Genomic DNA, 18,808 nt, shown 5'->3' on the forward strand with positions numbered 1-18,808 from the left:
AGCTTGTCTTGTGTGCTTCAATAATGGTAGAGCTTTGATTCTTATGCTTCGAATAGAATTTTGATTATCCATATTCCTTTCCAAAGGTTTATTGTTCCTTTATTCGTACGAGTGAATATTCCTTTTGTCAATTCCATGGTAGCATACTTGAGATTTTTATGTTTTTTCGATTTTATAATTAAGAGCGAGGATGTTTATAACTGGTCTTGAACTCGAGACTTCGTCTTATACCACTTAGGTCAAGAGGCCTGTGGGGCAGCATTCTTGAGATGTAAACATAGTAGAAATGAAAATGACATTTGACTGGTTACTTTTTATGTTGTAGAAAAACTTGAATTACATTGTTACTCTATCTATGTTATTTAGGGCATACAATTCTAAAACAAATAATGTAAGCATTCAGACACCAATTGAGGCTTGTTTACCAGACACTACTATGTTGTAAGACAATTAAATCCACCTTTCAAATAATTACATGATCACATATTGGAGCCTGGAAAGCTTACACAAAATTAAGAAAAAAAGAAATAAATCCAGTAACAACAAATTCATAACTCGCCAAATGTATTCTAAAATCGAATCCATCCAAGTTTTTGTTCAATAGATATATACATAGATCGATCAAAGATCAAATCAAACATTGAAACTCGACCAAATACAGTTGTTTAGCACCAAATGGCAACTATTCACATACGCTGATATTCGGGATTGAATGCAAGAGCCTCCATGTAAATCAGCTCCTTCATCTGTTCTTCGGTCAGAGCGTGCTGCTCAAAGTCGAAGCTAAAAGGTGTCGTGCAAATAGGCTCATCACTCATATCATGTAGAGAGTTCAGATACGGATGTGCCAATGCATCTTCAACTGATATGGACATGTGGCAAGCACACAAATTTCTAAGATGATGAGAACAGTTTGAATTCAATAAATCAAACAAGATAGGACAAAGTTCCTTGCCTGTAATCCTCTGTCTAGGATCGAAGGTCAGCATCTTCTCAACAAGATCAATAGCGAGAGGGTGGACACGAGGAAACTTTTCGGTAAATGACTGACGACGATAAGGAGGGAGTTGATGGATGTATCTTTTAGCATTTTCATTCAGACACCCCGTTTCAGATTCTGATGGGGTACCGATCAACTGCAAAGCAAGGAAGAACCTTATTCACGAGTAAGCATGGTTCTATTAGTTGGTATAAATTACATACATCAGTGAATGTTTTTAAGAGAATCAGTCAATTGCATAAGCATTACCTTAGTCGAGAGTGTTGACAGCAAAATAGTTACACGCATGCTCCAAATATTATAAGCAGGATATTATCTCTGTTTATTTTTATGGTATATGTGTACAAATAATGTTCCTTTAGTAGGAACCATATAATTTCCAAAACTAATTCTATTTAACCTACATCACATCACGAACAAACTATTCCTGATATCAGATAACCAAGTAATTCAACTCATGCGATATTATTTACCGGTCAAAACCATCCAAATCAACTTGGATTTTGGAAGCTGCATGATGCATCGAGTACAAAAAGATATATTTCAAAATCATGCTCCTTTCATGAAGGAACCATATAATTTCCAAAACCAATCATGTTTAGTGTATAACACACCATTCAAAGGCTATTCCTGATACCCGATAACCAAGTACTTAACTCACACAAAATTATTTGCTAGTCAAAAACCATCCATTCAAATGGGTTTTTGGAAGCTGCATAATGCATCTAGTGCAAAAGCTTATGCTACCTGTATTTTCTTAAATGAAAGTATCATGTAAATCTCATCAAAAAAAAATAGTATCATGCAATTATCTCTTATAGTAGAGATTCTTCAATCAAAAGAATGAGAAATTCTGGCTCAGGAAAGTCTACATTCACAAGTACAAAGAGAGGAATACAATTTCGTGAGATTTCGTTATTATGTATTTGATGGTGAATTCTAGATGTAAAACTAAATCAACATAATCAAACACGTGTTCATGACAATAAAAATTCTGAGAATTCATACAAACTTTGATATTGAAATGGAATTTCCAAAAGAATATATACCTCCAAAAGTAGCCGTAACTGATGCACGTGATCTCTACCTGGAAATAAGGGCTTACGATCCATTAACTCCATGAAAATGCAGCCCACCGACCATACATCAATAGCTGCAGTATAATCAGATGAATTCAGTAAAAGTTCAGGAGGCCGATACCACCTTGTCACAACATATTCAGTCATAAAATCTGTTTCAGATGTGACACGTGCCAGTCCAAAATCGCATATTTTTAGGTCACAATTTGCATTCAGGAGAAGATTGCTAGGCTTCAAATCCCTGTGCAGAACATTCGCTGAATGAATGTATTTTAACCCACGGAGGATTTGATACAAGAAATACTGCACCAAAACAAGAAGATAACTATTTTATATTTAAAAAAAATACTAATAACAAATAATACATGATTCCACAAACAGCAGAATTTTTTTTAATACAAAAGAATAGGTACGATGAAGTTATTAAATGTTAAAGAAACAAGTAAAAAAAGGGAATAAAACCTACCTCAAGAAAACGTTAATACTTGACAATTTGAACTCCGCTAACTAAAATTACAAAAACTGTAGTATAAATCAACCAAGACCGAGTGTTTAGAGGTTCTCATGAACATTAGGGTTATTCTGTTTCATTTTTTTTATAGGGAGCCCGACCCAAGATTTGTCTATAGGAAATGCAAATAAAATAGGATTCTAAGCTGATTGATATCTTTTACTGAATTATTATATTTTATTCTAGTTTAGTATGAATAAATGAAATAATTCTCATAGGACAGTGAGTTAGGATACGATGATCTTTTTACTTTTTGCTAAGATATGATTATCTCTATTTTAAATAATTGCACTCTCCTATATATTGGGGGAATGAACCAATAAAGGATATCTCACAATCTTGTGTTATGATATGTAAGATTCTTTCCCAATTAACCATAAAACCAAGAGATTTAGAGGTTATCTCTAACAAGCCTCAAATTTGAAATATCGTTAATTATGATGAGCACATAAATCGCCCCATAATGCAATCCATAACTCAGGACCATAACAAATTGGTACCAAAACAAGTCGTCAAAGGAGAAATCCACGTTTTTCAACAAAAATTTGAAGCCTTTGTGACGAGGTATCAGGAGTACAAGGCAGTTGCTGAGAACCGGTAGTAAGCTCTTCTGGATAAGTTGGAGAAGATTTCCAAATGTCTGTCACTGTCTATCACTTGCTGCGACCAAACCAAAAGCATAGGCAAGCAAGGATGACGGTAGCTGTATGAAAGGTCTGCATGACCAGCGAACCGACGGGCTATTTGGCAGTGAACCAGCATATGGCAGCACATTTGTGCCCAAACCCAAACACTCCAAATGGGATTTGCCAAGGCACGATGGGCTGTCAGATCCACTGAGATGGCTAAACCGATGTGAACACTTCTTTCGGCATCAACAAATACTGGAAAAAGAAAAGCGTGGAATGGCTTCTTTTTGTCTTGAGAGTGGTGTTCAACTCCGGTTTTTTAAGTTGAAACGAGATCATGTAAGACTACAGTGATAGGAAGTTAAGAACTACCGCGACCTGTGCTTAATCCTTTAAATACTCCAACAGAAACGACCATTCTTGAAGAGATCCAAGTGCCTCCTTGCGTGGACTGACTCTGCATACCCTTCCTTCATGGTTGAGGAGAACCATGATCTCAAAGGGGGGAGTAATGTCATGGGCTCCTCTGCCCAACCCAAGAAGATTTGTCTATGGGAAATCCAAATAAAATAGGATTCTAGCTAATTAATATCCTTTGTTTAATTATTACCTTTTACTAGTTTAGTTTGGACAACGAGACAAGTCTCATAGGACTGTGAGTTAAGATAAGCTTATCTTTTAGGATATGATGATATGATTATACTTATTTTAAATCATTTAAATCATTGTACTCTCTAATATGTTGAGGGAATGAATCAATAAAGGATGTCAGAAAAATTATTCATGATCTTGAGATTTAAGGTTCTTTCCCAATGAAGCTTAGAACCAAGAGAACAAGAGGTTCTCTCTAACGAGCCTCAATTTAAAACATCATGAATTATGATCAGCAGCCCATAAATCGCCCATAACACTATCCATAACAGGCTGGAGTTTTGTTCTATTTATGGAAGAAAAGTCATGAAAGGAATGAGCTCAACTTGTTCGATATTTGATAACACGTGAAACTTTCAATTTTAGCGATTTTCACTTCCTGTGGTGATGGCTACCAACAAGAAAAAAATGGATTTAACTGTTAAACTATCGGCCAATTTCCAAACTTTCTCCTCGTCCTACTTTTTTTCCAACTTCTTCACGTGACCCTTGCCATTTCTTTCTCGCCAAAAGGATGTATCATGTTTTTCCCCAGGAATCATGGGAGTGCACACCATAAAGCCAAGATGAAAAGCCTTAATTTAACGTACATATTAAATTAAAATATGTATAACAACCTGGCAATGCTCCTCTGACAACCCTTGATTAGAACGGATAATTTGATGGAGATCGGTGTCCATAAGTTCATACGCAATGTGCACATCATTAAATGCCTCTCTCTGAGGGGGTGGAATTATATCTCTGATAGCAACCACCTGCAAAAATAGAATGCGTTGAGAATGACTAAATGTACTAAATTACTAGCGAAAAGAATGCCAATGTGTTTCTTTTTGCACCACAAAAGTCACTTATTCTGGTTAGTCAATAAAGTAGTGGGAGATCTGAATTTAGTAATTAAACACACTTGATGTTGGGTATCATACTATGATCATATATGAGAGTGAAATGCTATGTGCTAACAACATGGCCCAGGATCCAAAAAATAGAGAAACAAAAAAATTGCAGAACTGCTTAAGCAAGCAGCCTCTTAATAGGCTGTTTCAGAGTAGGAAACGACATTATCCACCTGAAAGCCACTTTCTAATGCACATGTGTTCCTTGATGACTAGAGTTTTCCAGGTCAGATTGGCAGGCAGCAGCACAGCATGAGAAAGCACATTCATCTTTCAGAACTGTGTTCTGATATAGAGGTGTACATAGTCAAAGCACCAAAATTACACATCCAACATTGGATAAAAAGTTAAAAAGATGTTCTTTTAAGATAATTCCAAGATATCCTGGAAATTTGGCGTCATTCTATCTCATTTCCTCAAAGGATCTATAGACTATAGGGGTCTAATATGCTTCGGTTTGGCCAAGGCTGTTCACACCGATCTTCAAATTCACACATGAAACCTTAAGACCACGATTCATACCAACCTAAGAAACGAAATGTAGTTTGTCTGACTTGTTCGATTACATTAGTTGATAACAAATTAACCACCCCGAAAAATATAAAACTGAATCACCCATTCTCAATGGAATTTTCTTAATTATAGGGCCAAAAAAAAAGTTGGTTCTAAGCTGCCTCTGATGCCCACCAGAATACATATAAAATCAGCACAAATATTATTCACTAACGTTTTCGTGATCCATATGACGAAGCAGCTTTATCTCACGCAGAGTCCTCTTCGCATCAATTTTATTGTCGAAGGCATTAGCCACCTTCTTTATCGCCACATGCTCATTAGTCTCCGAATTCAATGCCGAGCTTTTCAACAAAAATCAAATCAATCAGTTCAAATCAGTAATCAAATGCAATGAGAAAAAAAAAACAGCACAGGCAAAAAGATAGAAATCTTAATACCAGACGATGCCGTATGCGCCTTTACCGATGGGCATGATTGGGGGTTTGTACTTAGATGTGACCTCGAAGATGTTTCCAAATATGTTGTATTGGATAAATCTTCCGCCGTGGCTCAAAGTCGCTGGGATATGATCGATCGGCTGCGGCGGCGGAGGTGGCTCCGCCTCCGACATCACGGCGTCCCCCGGCTGAGCTCCGCCATCCATCTCCGTCGGCTCTTATTTGTCAGTTGACAAAATGAAATAAAATTCAAACTCGGTCATTGATTATTATGTATCGGCTTTTTCAGTCGCCTACTACTATTGGTCGGCAGGGTATTGATAATTAAATAAGCCATATATAATAAAAATATTATATTAAAATAAGAGTGGCTCTTTAGTGAGACGGTCTTACGAATCTTTATCTATTAGATTAGTCAACCCTACCAATATTCACAATAAAAAGTAATACTCTTAGCATAAAAAATAACATTTTTTATGATTGACCCAAATAAGATATATGTCTCACAAAATACGACACGTGAAACCGTCTCACACAAATTTTTGCCTTAGAATAAAAATAATCATATTTATATTTTTATTTTACTACTAAAATTTCTCGCATATTTTTTGATAGGTAAATAAATTTTATTAATAATCAATTCAAAGTACACATATATTGGGCATTTATAAGATAAACAGATATTTTTCATATATCGATTTTTCAGGTCAATTCGATTCATAAACAAAGTGAAAAATATAGATAAAAATAATATTTTCCATGAATTGGATCGAATTAGAAATTTATATAAAAAAATTGACATGTGAGACAGTATCACTTGAATTTTTGTATTTTAAAAAGTATCGAAAACAACTTTTCATACTATCAATTCAATAATTGATATATACATGTAATTGAATTGTCGTAAATACATAATCAATATATGGCATCTTATATTTCGTGCATGCATTCCATCTACTTGTGGATTTCTAGCAATTGTTTGAGTATATGGTCTATACCATATGACTTTCGGAATTCACATTGGAAGCATATATGGTTAAATATTAGTTCAATAAAGATAAAATTTTAGAATATTTTAGAGATCAAAATTATTTATTGTATGAAGTTCTTATTTGAAAATAAAAAAACTGATACAAATATCTTATATAATGTTGTAGATAGCAATGGTCGATAGATTTTAAATAAATATCGTGAAACACAACGAAAAAAAAAAAGAAAAATATGCGATAGTTTTTGGGTTTGAGTCGCAGACAATGTCGCTTTCTTTAAGATGTTACGTGGCTCTGCCCAAAGTCCTGCAAGCAATACTCCACCCTCGTCATCTCCATGACAAAACAACGCAGAATCTTGAACCTGTTGATAGAAACTCCGTAACTATGTTATGCTTACGATGTATTCGCAGTCTCTTGCCATTATAGCAATGGTTCTGAACTTTTGCAATAGCCGTGGTTCTATTGTGATGGATCAAGATGGCTGGCATCGGTCTCTCCCATGAGGGAATTTCATAAAGCAAATTTTTAATCCAACTTGCTTCTTCACTAGTCATAGCTAGAGCTATCATCCAGGATTTCATTGTAGATTGAGCCAAAATGGTCTGTTTCTGAGACTTCCATGAAACGGGTCGACTAGATATACAAAATATGTATACATTAGTCGCTTTGGAGTCATCTGAAAGGATGTTCCAATCACCATCGCTATAGTCTTTCAAAGACTTCGGGAAACTTCAGTCCAAAGTTCATGGTCCTCTTTAGATATCTCTTTGGACAACATGCCAATGCTCATTACTAGGTCTACTAGTAATGAATCTGCTCAATAATCCTATGACATATGCTATCCAAGTGGTTCTCACTTATCGAGTGGAATAGTCCGCAGTTATGGTTGTACACCATTATTCTTTTGACCCGAGACAATGTAGGGGCTATACGTACTAGCATTCATTTTGATCCGTTTACCGACTCTATCGACGGTCATCAGGTGGCGAGGTTGGGTATAGTTTCGAAATACGTAGGAGCAAATGCATTGTAGTCGGACACCTACTCTAACGTCAATGACATGAATGTTGGACCCAAATATAAACAAGTCATCCACATAAAGACATAAAATAGTACAAAGATCATGTTCTAAATTACCGTATATGCATTTGTCACTTTCATTTATTTTAAAACCATGTGAGATAACAAGATTATCCAACTTTTCATAACATTATTTGAGAGCTTGTTTGTAAGGACCGTGTATCATATTATCGTAAATCCTATGTGATTATCGATAATTCATGAATTTGATATGTGATTATGCAATTGATGTATATTATGACAATGAAATTGAGAAAATGAATATTGAATATGAGTTGACGTTGTAAGAGCTCGAGTGGAGAAGCCGGACGCCAATATAGTACAAAAGTCAACATTTGTACAGAACATATGGCGCCCGGGCGGTAGAAAGTGACCGCCCGAGCGCCAGGGTATGTAAAATGTGTATTCGGGCAAAACACTTCGCGCCCGAGCAATAGTTTGTGACCGCCCGAGCGCGATGTAAATGTTAGGTGGACAGAACATGCCGCGCCCGAGCGGTAATTTGTGACCGCCCGAGCGCGGTACAAAAATAACTTGGGGGCAGAATGTCTCGCGCTCGGGCGCGAGAATTCTACCGCCCGAGCGCGTAGGCGGTGAGGATAAGAATTAGACTTTCGTTCTTTCTTTCTTCATTCCACTATTTCCTTCGAGAGAGAATTCGAGAGATTTTGATTTTCTTTCGTCCGAATCGACTTCGAAACGCTGTCTAAACGCGAAACAAATTATATATTTGTGATCTTCGCGTCGAGGGCTTCTGACTGAGGTAATTTTCTTCTGGTTCCAGCAGCTTGAAATATCAAAGTGCTGGAATAACATGTATTTGAAGTTGAATTTCCTGTATGTAGTAGAATAACCGACAATAAACTCATATTCGAAGTCGGAATTGAATTATGATATGATTATGATTTGAAATGAATTTTTGAAGTTTCAAAAGATATTTGAAACTCATATTAATGATTTTGGACTATGTTATTGATTGTAATGAGTATGTTATTGATGTAGATAAAGTATTATACCGATATCTTCATGCTACATCAACTGGAACGAAGGATTGAGGTATGTTGCGACCGGGTAACATACGACAGGTATCTATATTATATGATATATGTTGGATTGAGAATATGTGTCTATATGCCTTAATTGTTGAGTTTATGTGGCATGCGTGACATTGAGATTTGAATATCGATGTATAAAATAAATGTTTTGTTAACACACATCTTTGGATGCATACATCGATACATGACATGCACGTTGAGCTATGATTCTTGGATACCCTGATATGATTTGATTGGATTCTGGGGTTTATGAACACAATGCTATGTTTGGTATTATATGACCCTTAAAGACATAGACATTTGTGGCCCCGATGATTGGATATGAGATTTGGGATTTGATGGCGCTTTGGCGACGCTATCATACGAGTATCCCTTATTGAGGCCGGTGTGCCAGCTCGAGCATTGATTTGATAGCGATTCGTTTGATTCTGACATGTATCCGGTGGATGGACATTTGACCTGATACCTCCACGACATACATGCATTGCATACCATATATCATTGTTTAGATATCTGTGGTATATATGATTGATTGTTCCATACGGAGCTTTGCTCACCCCCAAGAAGGGGGGGCTGTTGTTGTCTTTGTGTGTGGACAATGGCAGGTGCTCCAGGTCATCAGGAGACTGGAGAGAGTACTTCTGGAGGGAAGTCACAGTTTGAGTTGAGGTTTATGTTTTGTTCCCAGTATATATGTATATGTATTTATATACCGAGGCATGTCAAAAATCTTTGACAATTTTTGATCACATCAAAATATTTATTCTATTATCACAATAATGCAACAGAAGAAGAATTCGTAAAATATAACGATAAATTACATACATTTTCTACGACGATTATGTCATTGCCCAACTTTCTGTGGAAATAACCATCAAACGGCAAATGGAAGAACAAGACACACAGTGCCGATTTGGAGAGACGCTAGTAAAAAAATCTCCCAACTTCTACCTCCAACTTCCAAAATTCTGCAATGTTACTGCTAGATCTTTTACAGTACAATTTAAGGCGCTGCAACGGATTCCAGAGTCCACTCGAGCATGTGCTATGGCGTGAATTGGACAATAAAGAATGGTTCTTTTAGTTATCCCAAAACACTTTCTCATATCTGCCGTCCGAAATGAAGAGGAGACGCTGAGCCTGATTGGAGCGGTCGCTTAACAAAAGGATGATCTAAGAGTTGAGCAGCTGTTGGCCGCAAGCTTGGGTCAACTTGTAGGCATTGGAGTATGAAATCACGCGATTCTCTAGAAAGAGAATCAGGAATAGGAGGTCTCTCGCCTCTTCCTATTTTGAACAACGCTGGCATCTGTTGCATCAAACAGAATGCATTTTCAGACAATTTAGGAGTAACACGATAGCTATTCCAAAAGAGTTTTTCAACTTAAATACATAAATTATCCCGACTGAATTTTCCGAGAGCCCATACATACATCATGATGCCATGCATCTACAAACCATAGTGAGGTAAATAATGTCGTTTAAATATCAGTGTTCAACACATAAACTCCCACAGTTAATATCCTTGCAGCTAACACTCATCAACTCAAAGTAAACTATAGGCGTTGAAATTGTTCGTTTGGAACCTTTTTCGGGAAATATCAACGTTTGAAATTGTTTTCCCGATGTGAATAAGGCATAAGGTTCCTTGTTTTTAGGGTACTCCTGATGTGCCAAGAAAAGAATCGAAACACAAAAAAGAACAAGCCTGTACAGGAAAGGCGTATAAAAGAGGAATTATTTCTAGTTCCTCGGTTGACATTCTTTCACTTACACATTCCAAATTGGCATATGGAAAACGTCCGGTCAGCATCTCCAAGACGGTGCATCCAAGGCTCCATATATCTGCAGCAAGGCCATAACCCCGGCTCCTAACAACCTGAACACAATTTATAATCAATAGAATGTGGTATCAGAACACACACATGCTCACTCACACCACAAGGATCTTCAAACTTCAAATATTTACAACATGACACTGCTTTAGACACAAAATCAAAGAAAGAAAGTTTGGGATTTGGATTGTCGAAAGGACAAAAACAAGCTGAAAATATTTGTGATTAAGATTGAACTTTGAAGAACTCCATAGTTCTTCCCATTTCTTCTAGATTGGTAATGGTAAGAAAACAAAAGGCAGGCCATCTTGTGGACGTGCAAGAATGTCCCTTATGCCTTATTCACATCCTTCGACTTCTGAGGTGATATGGATGTGTGACCACACCATGAGACTTCTTTCAAAAAAAATTGTGCCTGAAAGCATGCATCAATCACCTCGTAATCATATTTCCCTTACTTTGTATTATAAATTTAGGTTAGTCAAAAGATCTTAAGCATTTTTTTTAAAATAAACCACTTTGTATGTCAATCTACTAGATTGTCGCCGATTTACATTAGGTGTTGATCAACCACTTTGGGCACCAGCTACTGGGTTGTCACCAATTTTCATTTAAGTGCTGATCAAGCACACAACTTACATAGAATAGAGAAAACAGTAAAAAGACTCAGAAAATGAGAAGTTGAAAACCTAAAGAGTAAAATCTGATCGCATGAAACACAAAACAGATGCTCAAGCTAAATTTTGAAAATGTCAGATTCAACTCCAAGTTCTTTACTCATACTCAATGAAGAAGCTAACATCGACCTTCCATCAAAATGATCACAACTCTTTACAAAATTCTTGGAAGTAGTTTATGGAGCACTAAAATGAAATCTACCTCATAGCAAATTTATCGACAAAATATCTAGAATCTCAATTATTTAGACCAGAGCTTTAACAAGAGCTACTCAGGTTTAGCAACAAACCTCAGGAGCCATCCAGAACGCAGTCCCCTTGCAGGATTTCACGTCGTTCAACTTGGTAGCCTGCGGAATAATTGATCACATGATGTTAGATATAATGACATTTAGAAATATAATCTATTGTTTTAAATTATATGAAAAGGTATACAAAATGCTAAAAAGAGGAGTAAATAGGATTCTAACCTTCGCAAGTCCAAAATCTGCAAGTTTCACTGAACCCAACGAGTCCACCAATATATTTGCACATTTAATATCTCTATAAAGGGAATAACGAGACAGAAATATAAGAAACTCAAGCACTGATGCGTAGGAAAGAAAATAGTGAAAAAAGCATGAGCGACAAAAAAGAAATATAAAGTAGTAGACAATCAACAAATATTAGAAAAAGCATATATAAGATTGATTAGACAACACGTGAATAAGAGAAGCATCATGATCCAATTTATTTATCAAAAATAGGCTCTGGATCACATGAATTCATTAGCATTTCCTAAATAAAAATGTATAGAAGTGCCTTGTCACATTCACCTGTGGACCACATTCCTGTCATGCAGATACTTCAAACCATGTAAGATCTGCCTCGTATAAACAGAGACTTGTGAATCTCGGAGGTTATATTTTTGGTAAAGACTCAAGAGGGAGCCTTTTGTGACAAGCTGAAGAAAAATATAGAGATGTGATTCATCCTACACATAAATAAAAAAAACCATTGTCAGAAAAACTTAAAAGAGTCAGCAGAAGAGGATAATCTATCAGGTTCTGCTTGGATTGAATTCTTTGAGTTTGGATGGAAAAAATTCAAGGTATTTTCAAATCAACTCTATGTCAAGTTAAGCAATTTTAATAATAATTGTTGCGGATTTTAAATATATCCTGGATATTATTTGAAATTTATTCGTCAAATACTTCCTCAAATCAAATGTTTTCGACTAAATCAAATTTATTAATCTAGACGCAACATGAGAGTTTGCAAAGCAAATGAAAAAGATGGTTTCACATGTAAAAAGAAAAACACAAGGAAGAAAATATATCCATATTCACACACACACATATAAATTCACTGGATTGTTCACTTTGTCTTCAAAATTCAGAGTAGAAAAGCGGAAAAAGTTTCCATATCCAGTACATGGAGTTGAAGGATTTATGCAACCATCACTGAAATCACTTATCGATGTAAATAACGACAGAGATAGTTACAAATTAAAGCCCCGTTCAAACAGAAAAAGAGAATTATGTTATAATAGAGATACTACGTAAAATAAATGAAAATTTGCATAGTTTAATTTTCATCAGAACATTACCAGTCCAGTGCCAAACTATAGCAGTAATATTGCGTCAGGATATAATAGATGAAAACAATGATAAAAAATATCAAAAGTAAAGAGTCCATTACCTTCTTTGCTCCATAATACTGGACAATATTCTCATGCTCAAACTGACTAAGAAGAGCAATTTCCTGATCAGAACAGAAAAAAAAATAACATCAAAGACCAAAGGAGTTTGCAAAATAACAAAAACAAGAAGAAGAAAAAGAAATTTCACATAATACAACCATAACCACCAATTTGTAAATGTGTGGTAAAATTTAAATGGTAAGCAAGAAAATTTTGGGAATACCAGACCTGCTCAAGTTGGATGATACATTGTCTTCCCTCGTCGTCTTGGTCAAGCAGAGATACTTCTTTCACAGCAAAAAAAAATCCATCATTACTGCAATAGAGAATGGAAAACTTGTTTAACTTGAGAATGTTACTCAAGATCAGTCGCAAAACTTTATCATTAAAGGAGTCTCGAAGTATGCATAATTAGTGTCATGCCATGTGAAATAAGCAAACCTTTTCCAACCTGATAGCAGTATAAGAGATTTATTTATTTTTAATAAGAAAAGATAATTTATTTATAATGTAATAAAAGTTAATTACAATCAGTTGACTAGTGGCCCACCGTCAACAGAAACTTCTTGATATCAATGCTTTATCAATGATACACATAAGCACAATCTCTCAATATATCTGAGATCGACACGTTCTAAAAATTTATCATGAGTGTCAATCCACATAGCAACTTTGATCTTGATTTTATCTCACCACTTATCACTGTTGTCTTCTGTATCTTCAAAAATTCTTTGATTTCTTTCCAACCACACTGTACCAACATATTCCTTGAACCACCACTTGCCATAAAATTCTTCCTCTCCTGCCAATTAGTTGTCCTAGATCCATAACAAATAAATCATTCGTTGATTTAGGCACCACCCAAACCAAGTCCAGTTCTTTCAAAGCTCTAGCCCACAAGCCGCTCGTGAATGCACAATGAATTAGCATATGATCATGTGTTTCATATCATTCCTACACAACAAACACCAATTGGGGGCAATTGAGGGCCACTTTTTTTGCATCGTCTCCGAGGTCGGCAGCTTACCCAGAATCGTTGTCCACGAGCAAACCCGAATCTTTGTTGGAACTGGGACCTTCCAAATAACATGGAAATAAGGAAAAGCGCGAAATCGACTTTGATGAAAAAAGACTCAAAGAAAGATTTGAGTGAGAATTGAGAAAAGACCTGAAGGATCCTCACTCCACACTCGATTGTCATCTAACCCTTCACTTAACCTAATCCTATCTAACAAACCTAATTACTCAATCAACTGAATTAACTCCTCATCTCTCACACCCCTTCGAAAATGCAAATCCCGTGATTGGGAAGACAATGAATTGTTAAATTGAACGAAATGTGATATAGGCATATTGTGAACCGCGGAGAGCTGAAATAAAGCCGGATAAAGTTCTTTAAAGGAAAATCCCCCCACCAAATGTCTTCCCAAAATCTAGCCTTGTTACCACCTTTAACCTTAATCGTAACTAATTGTTGAAAAATCGGGTATGATCGAGAAATAAACTTCTATTGACATCTGAATGTGACGTTTCTTGCTAAACTTGAATCTCACCCATTCTCTTGTAACCCATATTTACTCACTATAATCTTTTTCCACAAGATCTCATTTTCCACATAAAATTTCGACCACCATTTCCCCAACATAGCTATTTTTCTCAAAATAATATTACCCAATCCGCCTTTTTCTTTAGGTTTGCACACATGTTCTGTTGCAACCAAGTGATGTCCTTCACCACCAGCTCCATCCCATAAAAAATTCCTTGAAATTTTCTCCATTGCGTCTGCTATACCTTTTGGCACCACCCTAAAAAGAGACATGTAATAAATTGGGAGTGCATTTAAATTGATGTTATCAAAGTTAACCTCCCCCCTCTTGACAGAAAAGCTTTTTTCCCAGCTTGACAATTTTTTCGACATCTTAGACTGGATGGGTTCCCAAAACAAGGCTTGTAATAGATTTCCACCTAAAGGCACTCCCAAATACTTAATCGGTCACTTCTCCTTACCACATCCAATTTGATGTGCTAACAGTTCAACTTCTTCTTCTTCACAATGGATACCCAACAAATGCACTATTTTCTCAATTGATTTTTAATCCATACATGTCACAAAATGCTCTCACAATTTTCACCAAAAACCTGATATGATCATCTTTTTTAACAAAGAATAGTGTATCGTCCACAAACTGAATATGAGATATCTTCATCCTGTTTTTCCCAACCTCGATCCCTCTTATTAAATTCATGTCCTTGGCTTTATAAACCAATCTTCCCAACACATCCACTACCAAATTATAAAAAAAAAAAAGGAGACATCGGATCACCTTGTCTAAGCCCTTCACACCCTTCTCATACCACTGGTCTCGTACTTTTTTTCCGATATGTGTCCCTCAAAAATTAACCATACAAAGATTGGCATCAATAAGCTTACAAGTATTTTTCCACCAAGTTTTAAGTCTTTCAGAATGTGCTTTACGACTGATAGGGATCATTGAATAAAAAAGTACACCAGCAAAACCAATAGACAGGTGTCAATCTGCACAAACAATTTTCAAAATTACCACTCAACTGGCATCAGCAAAGCTCTATTGAATTGGCAAGGTGGATCTGTTTTGCTTGTTAGCTGAAAAACTTCGACAAAGAAAAGTTTTGGCTAAAATCCAGACTTACACAAAATTTGGTTTGAGCTGAAATCAGATTTTTCCTAAAAGAAAAGATGATCAACTGCTTCCACAATAAAAACCATAAGTAACAGTTACTGTTCGTAAATCATTGATTGAGCTTTGGAAATTGTGAATAATAGCAAACCAACTTGAGTTTCAACGTGCTAAGCAGAAAAGCTACATTTAGCCTCCTCATGAACAAAATAATTATCACAAGCTAGCAGCAAAAACCAATGAAATATAAAATGAAAAACACTTACTTGTCTATGGCTTCATATACAGAGCCAAATGATCCACGGCCCAAGAGTTCACCCTTTTGCCAATCTACGATATTCCTTTTCAATTTCCCAATAGGAGACATACTTGGTGATGGCTCTGTCATGCTACTCCAAGAATCATCGTCATTTGAAGTTGTAATAAAATAACATGATTCCAACAGAACATGATTCTCTGTCCCCGTCATCATCCTACCCATCCTATCATCCTCCATCTCATTTTTCACCTTCCCATCTACTTCAGTCCCTTCCTCATCCTCGTCTGAGCAAAATCCTCTACCATACGTCAGATTGCCCATGTCACTGACTGGAGCAAATGAGTTCAAAATATCCCAAGTGGAGCACTCTTTATCAACCCAGGGTAATGAAATCAAAGGCGGCGGTGCCAGAATCGGTGGCCGCACACCCTTAATACCAGTTCCACGGAACTCATTTGTTCCTCTACTTACATTTTTCAAATTTACATTGCCTAACCTTTCACTACTCTCTAATCTATCACCTGACTTACAAAGGCTGCTACTTAAATTACCAGGTCTACTCCTATCTATATTACAACAAGAAAACGTGAAATCGGGACGTTCCTCACATTTATCACAGCTAAGATCACTCGTTTCACCAACATCGTCACCAGGATATCCAACATAGACATCTGCACCCGTGATTTTTCGATCAGTTACATCAACATGACCAGCACCAGGAACCTCAGCAATATTATCAGGATTAAATTTAGATCTCCGACCACATATAGGTTCCTTCAGCTGGCTAAATACAAGAGGATCGGAAGAAGATCGAACCTTCATAGCCTCATACTCCTCAGCCGGTATCATCAAATCATCTATACCAGAAAACCCCAGCGTCTGGCAGATAATCTCAATCTCCCCATCAATACCTTCCACACGAAAGCTCGTCTGGCCCTCGTACAAATCAAGTGAACGCGTGCGCAGAGACTCTTCCGACGAATATGACGAAGAGGCCGAGGAACTAGAACGCGAGAAGTCGTAGTTAATGTTCTTCACCGCGTTGCGGCGGTCGAGTTTCGGTTTCGGCTTGGGAGCTCGGCGGCTCCGGCCAGTGCTGGAATCCATTCCCTCTCTGCTTCTTTCAGAGCTGTGAGAGAAGATTTTCGGTAAGAGATGCATCGTAGTAGCCGCGGGGAGCAAAATCCATGAATCGGGAGGAAGGAATCCTCAGCTCGCCGACCCAGTACGCAAAATGAGGCGACACTTCCTGTATAAAAAAAACCGGATTTCCACTGGATTTTGGGTGGATTTAGCTAGGGTTTGGGCAGGAAATCCGCCTCAATTGTGAAAGGAGGAGACTTGTAAAAGGCTGTCGGGTGAAGACCGACGAAAGAATTTTGGAGAAAACGCGGTATGAGAGTGGTGGGATTTCTATTTATAGCAATCCCGAATGCGTAATGATGGCGTCATGAGTACGTACACACTTACATAATCGTTATTGTAATTAGCTACTATGCTTGCGTGGGTATAATTTTTTTATAATTATTTATAGACAAAAATAAAATTTGACAAATTATCGAAGGACTAAAATGTTATTTGAATAGTTGTAATTAAAACAAAAACAAAAATATTTTTTGAGATTTAAAAAAATAAAAACAAAAATGTAATTTTGATATAAAATAAGGGCAAAATTGAGAAATCAAAAAATAGACCAATTTTTTTGTCTCTATTAGAGAGATTCTTAATATATATTAATTTTAAAAAAAATAAAAACAAGAATATTTTTTGAGATTAAAGAAAATAAAAACAAAAATGTAATTTTAATATAAAATAAGGGCAAAATCAAAAATCAAAAAACAGACCAATTTTTTTGTCACTATCAGATAGATTCTTAATAGACAGTAATAGATTAAACAAGATCAAAATGCAAAAAGATATAATGTGACTGTGTTTGTTATAGACAAGATTTGAGTGTAGATTCGAGATTTGTTTATCTCGAGTAAAAAAATTACAAATAAACACAATGTGATTGTTCGCACTATAGACAATACTTGAGTATGGACTCAATAATTGCTTATCTCGAGCAAAAAAAACTACAAATAAACATAATGTGATTGTTCACAATATAGACAATACTCGAGTGTGGATTCGATACTTGCTTATCTCGAGCAAAAAAACTACAATTAAACAACTAAATCTACATAAATAAATTAAGAAAATTGTCTACGTTCAATGAGATTCGAACCTAAGACCAACAAATCTCATAACCTCAGCTTTAACCGTCATTGGGCTAAAACCTCATCGTCTATCATTGTCATAAGATATAATTTGGATAACTTGCTTATATACTACTATTGTTGTCGGTTAAGCATCCACGTTGAGTTGCATACGATAATACTGTTAGCTTGGAATGTCTTGCAAACTCCCCTGTTATGAATTGGCATAACTCTTTATTTACTTTTAAAAATTGTATGTATGCAAGCATGTGCATATGTGTAATATTCGAACGACTTAATATTTTTGTAATTACAGTCAGATTTAGACAAATAAGTGTAGAAAAAACACCAAAAACACGTGAGAATGCACTGAAATTGATTTTCGTGAACGTCTGATGATTGTCAAAAGCATTTAAAATTGACGGAAAGACAATAAAATCAGTGGAACTTAATTAAAAAAAACATATCTTAATTATATTATGTCACACGCAAGATCCAACAATAGACCTTTATAGCAAACTATTTTGTGATTTGTCGTATGTTTACGAAAATGATTAGTCCAATTTATTATAAAAATCTATTGTAATTCATTATAAGTCATTTTAAGTATTCATTTTTCCACATGTAACACAAAGGTGTGACATGTTCATACTATATT

General features: G+C 36.1%; 2 protein-coding genes across 2 annotated transcripts; both read right to left on the bottom strand.

Annotated features, from left to right (window-relative positions):
* Positions 1-532: 532 nt before the first annotated feature.
* LOC142520615 (mitogen-activated protein kinase homolog MMK1) lies at positions 533-5,987 on the bottom strand. Its single transcript, XM_075623667.1, has 6 exons — positions 5,717-5,987; positions 5,491-5,620; positions 4,488-4,625; positions 2,050-2,382; positions 956-1,136; positions 533-862 (listed from the first exon to the last, which is right to left on the bottom strand). Exons 1-6 carry the CDS (start codon positions 5,920-5,922, stop codon positions 687-689), a joined length of 1,164 nt encoding a protein of 387 aa, XP_075479782.1. The 5' UTR covers positions 5,923-5,987; the 3' UTR covers positions 533-686.
* A 3,585-nt stretch (positions 5,988-9,572) lies between these two features.
* On the bottom strand, positions 9,573-17,336 carry LOC142520517 (mitogen-activated protein kinase kinase kinase 1-like). The gene is made up of 8 exons (XM_075623520.1): positions 15,960-17,336; positions 13,265-13,352; positions 13,036-13,098; positions 12,171-12,328; positions 11,826-11,898; positions 11,646-11,705; positions 10,618-10,722; positions 9,573-10,152 (listed from the first exon to the last, which is right to left on the bottom strand). Exons 1-8 carry the CDS (start codon positions 17,111-17,113, stop codon positions 9,946-9,948), a joined length of 1,908 nt encoding a protein of 635 aa, XP_075479635.1. The 5' UTR covers positions 17,114-17,336; the 3' UTR covers positions 9,573-9,945.
* Between the last annotated feature and the right edge of the window lie 1,472 nt (positions 17,337-18,808).

Source organism: Primulina tabacum, chromosome 12, assembly GCF_025594145.1.
Source record: "Primulina tabacum isolate GXHZ01 chromosome 12, ASM2559414v2, whole genome shotgun sequence".
In the NCBI taxonomy this organism is placed as follows: domain Eukaryota; kingdom Viridiplantae; phylum Streptophyta; class Magnoliopsida; order Lamiales; family Gesneriaceae; genus Primulina; species Primulina tabacum.